The sequence below is a fragment of the Habropoda laboriosa genome, unplaced genomic scaffold, assembly GCF_001263275.1.
Source record: "Habropoda laboriosa isolate 0110345459 unplaced genomic scaffold, ASM126327v1 scaffold22, whole genome shotgun sequence".
NCBI lineage: Eukaryota > Metazoa > Arthropoda > Insecta > Hymenoptera > Apidae > Habropoda > Habropoda laboriosa.
Window position 1 is genome coordinate 6,240,807 of NW_017100261.1, and position 6,683 is coordinate 6,247,489.

General features: G+C 33.5%; 1 protein-coding gene across 1 annotated transcript in view; it reads right to left on the minus strand.

Moving 5' to 3' along the window:
* Positions 1–3,959, minus strand: part of LOC108572636 (spondin-1) — a gene marked incomplete at its 3' end in the record, with an annotated part of 41,130 nt that extends 37,171 nt beyond the window's left edge. Inside the window, exon 1 of the mRNA XM_017934894.1 lies at positions 3,828–3,959. Within this exon, the coding sequence (XP_017790383.1) occupies positions 3,828–3,830 (3 nt within the window). The remainder of the gene's footprint in view (positions 1–3,827) is intronic.
* Between the last annotated feature and the right edge of the window lie 2,724 nt (positions 3,960–6,683).

Genomic DNA, 6,683 nt, shown 5'->3' on the forward strand with positions numbered 1-6,683 from the left:
TTGGGAAGACAGTCTTTTAAATACTCTTACATATTTATCTATCACCTATACCGTAGAGAAAACTATTTTAACACGGATTAAAATAAAATTCTAAATTGATTTAAACTTACTAACACTTATTTTTAGATTTTCGGTTGAATATGAACGTATTTATATTTGAACGACGAAGTGTTGTTAAACTTCATAGTCTATAATTGTACATCAATCTGAATTCTTAATTGCGATTTAGCTGGAATGTGAAATATTTTTTCCCATTGGAAAAGCGGAAATCAATTTTCGCTTTTTAATTCGTCCACGAACCGTCAATGTCTTTTTCGAAGTTTGATGGGATATTTGTTACTGCTGTACAAATATTCTGCACATTTTTACGCTATCTGAACATTTTACAAAAGAACGTAAAAAAAATGCTTCCAATTATAAAACAAAAATTGTAGAATTTAAAATATATAATAAAAATAATTGTATCATTAACTAAACAATTTTAAACCGAAATTTAAGAATCTTCTGTTTTATTTATTTTTATATCTTCAAAAATTTTAGTAGTTTTACGCTACCTCCTAAGAAGGTAGAGTTTCTTTGAAACGTAAGGCACGACAAGATCTCGTCTAAACTCAAGAAGATGTCTTATATTTCGTAACTTTCTCGAAGACGATCAAGAAAAGGTACAGGAGAATGGTTTCCCGCTAAAATGATTGATGAACGTGATCAAAAGGCGGATGAAGAAGAATATCTACTATCACTGTTTTCCAACGTTTACGATGCAGCTTGGTGAAGTTCCAGAGATATATCCAAGCGTTAACAAAGATATTGTCACGCTACTATCGTTTCTCCTTATTTTTCCCTTAACACGTGCTGAAATCACTCTTTCTTCGCGATAGATATTTTAATCATCTAATTTTTCCCGTTTCAGAATGCGTCACTGTCGCGCAAATCACCTTTTCCGACGATCCTTTCTGTTAAATAATTATTTTTTAACAACGTGTGCCTTTTAATTATCTGTTTTACCTACGGTGGTACGAGAAAATTTTTATACGTAATTTAAATGGTTCCAAAGGGCGAATGAGACGAAAGAAACATTTTTTTCTTTTTTTAATGGAAGAAATTACAAAAAATGAAAGGAAGTTTCACATTCGATTTAAAATTTTAGAGTCGAAGATCATCAACGTACAGTAGAAAAACATATATACATTCGTGTAAAAGAACATAAGTAACTTTTAAAAAGAGAATAGAAAATATGACATTTATAAAAAAAAATTCTTCCATTTTATTCACCCTTCGAAACTATTTAAATTACGTGCAAAAATTGTCTCGTGCCACCATAGCTAGAGAAGATAATTAAATGGTCTGCTTTACGTGGTCCACCCGGTGTATCGCTATTACTTCTCCCTTACGCAAACGAATGAAAAGAAATTTATTAAATTAAGTGGTAATAAAATTTCAAAATATTGAAACTCCTTATCTTCTTTGTTTAATTGAATTCTACAATGTAGATACTTCATAATGAAATAGAAAATTCTAACAAAGGAAGGAGTAAATTAATTGAAAATTAAATAATGAAAATTAATTAATTTAAAATTTCTTTTTCCCGCGTCGATTGTATTACGTTATTTATTATATTATTATCTTGTATCATATTCAACGATGAGACTGTGGTTATTACACTCATCGTACAATTTCCAATTGCCTACAAGTTCGAGTGGAAATATTGCCACATCGATAATTTCGATACACTATCTCGATGCAATTTTGCCAACAGAAGTGATGAATTTTATCAGTGAAATTTCGCCGTTTTTCCGTGAAAATACATACATATGCATTCCACTTTCGAAACATGTCTCTTTTAGCAAATGCAATTAACTTTTTTGTTTTTCCCAGAATTTCTTTCGTGATATAATTAAGCTTCAATTTCAGCGACATCTCTTTTTTCCATTCATTTTTTACACCGTCTATCGACAAAAACGTGAAATCAACGTACTGCCTAGAATTATCGCGTATTTCTTATCGTAGTTTCTTGCATCGAACCGCGTGTTATGGATAATCATTCGAGACGTTATGAAACACGCACGACTGGGTTAAAAAAAATGTCACCACGAGTCATTTCAGGGGTCATTGCCAGGCTTCACCCTCGTTGCAATCGTGACCTTTTAGAGAAACACTCGGTAAATCGTGTGCATCGAACAAATCGATATTCGTGGTATCTTTCCGCGTGAATGATTCCATTAAAGCTGATTTCACAAACGTTTCAGGAAATTATTTAAATGGTAATTTTGTTGAAAATTACACGTTACCCCTGATAAATAATTCCGTAGGCGTGATAAAGTGAAATTGTACCGTTTAAATGTTTAATCGAAGCCTAATGATATTGGAAAACGAAAGGACCGACGCGATGAAGATTCACCTTGTTAGCGAAAATATTTGCAATTACCAACAGTAGGTACATTACCGTATGATTATTAGGAAAACGTGTTTAAAAGGAAGTATTTTTTAATATCTATTATTACGAGTAATATAATATCGCAATGAAATTTTATCATTTAACGGTTTTCAGGAAAATTACGAATAATAATGAGGCCGTATGCGTTGCAAAAATACATTCCTCTTATCTTAATTAAAAATTTAAATACACTTGTTACATGGTAGAAGATCCAATTAAAATTCTGAATGTTTGAGTAAACTCATTTACTGGAGATGGGATTCTAAATGCTGGTAAAAAATGTGGTGCGTTTAATTTCCTTATAGGTGTACACATGAAAGCGCAATAATATTGCAAAAAAATGTGTGCACGTCTAAAAATCCCTTTCGATGAAATTTTCCATCCTGTGTTACAATACATGTAATACACTTAGTATTTCAATTAAGTTCCATGCACAATGTTACACGTAATAAATTCAGCGTAAAGACATCGTGATCGTTAAAAATTCTCAAGTTAAACTTCAATCTCTTTAGAGACTTTAAGCACAATTTTCATTTATCTTACCGTGGTTGAATTATGAAGACACGCAGGTATTAAAAATGGAAGAGTGCATGTATTTCAATCTAACATCACAGTGGAATTAAATGAAGAATGAAATGCTTTTCTCTGCATTTATCAACGTTCCTCTCGAGCAATAACTTTCACATAGCTCGTACACAAAAGGGTTGCGCCACTTTTTATCCACATATTTTACATTCATTCTTAATATCGTCGTTGAAATTACGCGTGAAAATGTTCTACTATCGTATCTGATTAAAACAAGTGCGACGAAAATTTAGACATAAACAAATATATTGTTATTCCAAAAGTATTAAAAAAAATTAATCAGACCATTTTGCTTTTAAACGCTAAAAATTTTCTGGTTACTTTCTTTTCTCCTTTCACTTTACGATATTCTTTCTCTGTTATGAAATATTATATAATATCAATGAGGATATAGTTTCACGATTTTTACACGCAACAAAAAATAATACGAAAGAACATATCCTGATTTTTCTTCTAACAGTTTACATCTCTTAACTGCTTAAAATTTTCGATGAACTGTTGACACTAGATCGAACAAATAACCTTAAAACACTTAGTTGGACAATAGGAGAAAAAGAGAATTGCAATTGCGATAAAACTTTTACAGATTCAACTATTTTATCCCATTGTTACACCTGATAAAAGTTTAACTTTCATTAGCTTATGGGATCTAGTGACGATTCATTGATAACTAACATTTTATACGTAAACTAGTTTAGCTGCATCGTTAGCTTTACGTTGGTTTCATCTAGGGATTGTTTCTTCAGGCGGTAACATTTCTTTGTACAAAGAAAAAGGTGAGGGGAACGAAAAAGAATTCAGTACTCACCATGACGATGATCAGAACGATTCGCACACGAACGCAGAAAACACGTGCACGAAAGTTAAAACGGCAGATTTTCGTGCTTCATGTCACGTGTGTTATGCACAATTGAAACGCGCATCCGAGAGATCCGTTACGTTCGCGAGTCTCCAGTTAACTGGCTGCGTCTTTCGAGGCGCGCTAATAACAACCCATCACTTGCGCGGACCGCGTGCGCACTGTGCGTCGAAGGAGATTCTTCCGTAAGGGTCAGACGCGACCCGTTACACATGGGTTCTTATTATGTATTTTAACGCGGCTGGTTGTAATTCTTTTTTGGTCACGTTCGCATTGCTAGAGCGTAAAATCAATGAAATTTTCCGAGAAAAATGCTATTACTTGCATCCGTTATTTAACAAGGTATTTCAAGCAAATATTCATGGACCATGAAACGAAGAAGTTTGGATAACAAATATGTATGTATCATATGTGCATTCTTCCCTTTTTAGGTTAGATTTATAGCGAGTGATCGTAATAGAATTTTAAATTGATGTAAGAGATCACGAGACGTATCATCTTTCTACTTGTTTTACTATATATGAAAAGTGTTTCCTTTTGGAATTCGTATTTACGATTACTACGCATATCGTTTATAATAATACGCGATAAATTGTGTCATATGCGTATCTAAAGTTTTTCCAACAAATTGACTTCGATGTCAGTATAAAAGATGTTCTTTTGACAGAAGAAACATTTAAGGTATAGTTTTATCAATTTTAATCGTTTCTTTTTTGTATAATTTAAAACGATAATAATGTGTACGTAGTACCCTTCGATGTATATTTCATTCGTTCTAATTCCGCATTTACGAACCCTTTCGTTCGACTGTTGCGTTGCAACACACAAGTTTTGAATAGCGTTCAGGAATAGAAAGTTCGAGACGATTCACGATATTTCTAGAAGGCCTTTTAAAAAAACTATACTCGTTAATCAAATTGACCTTGTTCCCGACTAAATTTTTTGTCTGTCGGGCGAATAGTTTTTGGTAATTAACGTGGCGCCCGTGTTCTATCATAGTGTTTCTTATTTTTTGCACATGCATCACGTGTCTGTTTAAACACGTGGTTGGTTAGTCAGATTCTAACCTTAAATGAATCGAAAACAGAGTTTCCTTTGTATTGCGTTTATTTCGAAGAAAATTCGAAAAGTGGCAATATGAATTTTCAAATTTGTATAAATTATGTCGAGTTATTTTACAATAAGAAATAATTATGGAATAAGAATCAACGATATTATTCTCCACTTCTTAGTGTTTTATATGAAAGAAATGATAAACTGTTAGTAGTTAGATACTTAAAAATGTAAGATGCGAATTAAAGTATTTCGAAGATTGAAATTATTTCATCGTACTCTAAATGTGAGTACAAAACGTACGAAAAATTAAAATAAATAAAAAATCAAAATCAAATAGAGCAGTTCTATTGTACTAAGCAAATAAAGTCACTGTTAGTAATTTTCATACAGGAAAGTGCAAAAATTCTCAAAATTGCTTAAAAAAATACAGAAATATTAATACTTTTAATTCCTTATGAAATATTCCGCTGAGATCAGTCAAAACAGGCACCCCGTATATTTGTTACAATTCATTTCCATAAACTGTCTCTTCTAATTGGTCAAAAAACTGGCCATACACCCAAACCCATTTAAACTTCTTCTACCGTCGACTCAAGAGACAGAAAAGCACGTGAAAAACCGACTCGATGAAAATACTGCCGGAAAGTAGCGAAGTATCGAAAATAGCGAGTCGACGACAATTGCCTGCCAACGGTCGCGTTCGTCATTCAATCATCGTGTCGCGTCCCATCGAAATTCCCCGGGTAAAAAACGTAGCTCAACAAGAGAGTGATCCGATTGGCGTGCGTGCATGCGTGTGTCGAGTGTCGATTATGCTGAACGATGGTCGTTTAACTCGCGGACATTTTTACCTGTAATTAATGTACTACGTATGGTGGCGGTGTTCAATGTCGCGAAGTCGTCGACTGTTCTTGAACGAGTGGACGGTCGTGTGATCTGGCTCAGCCTTCTGACCGGCAGGAACATGAAATCGAAATCCGGTTACTTTCCCGAGAACGCCGTAAATTTGTCCACGTGTCGTAGACGTCGTAACCCTTTCCCCGTGCACCGTGTCGACGCGACGACAAGCTGTCGACCACGATTATAAGCCAATTGATGGCGTCGCAGCAGCCATCAGGTTCTGAATACCATTCATTTTTTCTTTATCGGATACAGATAACCGTTGTGTAACACGGTAGTTCGATTAAGCGGACTAATTTTTGAGAAAAATTGAGCAATTTTGCATTTTTCTGCAATAAGAAACTTTATCTTTATTAACACTTTCTCTGCGGTGTCATTTAGATTGTTTTTCGTTGAATAATAGCTACGTGCTAAGCTGATATTTTTATTATTTTTTCGCTATTTTCACCGTATTAGGCACTGATCGAACCTTTGTGTTAACCCTTTGCACTTTGAATTACTTTCCAAATATTATGATGTATAACGTAATAATACAATTTAATAGGAAGAGTGAAGGAACGAATGGAGATATATTTAATTTCAAATAATATGCTGAATATTGAATTAATTAAATATTCGAGGGTTATATCTTCTCGGTTGCAGTTTTCAATGTAAAAAAATTAATTTCTCAGGGAAAAGGATAAATTAGGTTACGAATGTCTGATAGATATGAAAGAAGAATCACGCCAGACACGCGAAATAAATTGTCCTTGTCATTTGTAATTTCAACAAATTTGATAAAAAAATGTGAAATATTTGTTTGAAAATGTAGAGAACGAGGGATCCATCAACGTTACTTCAAAAAGGGCA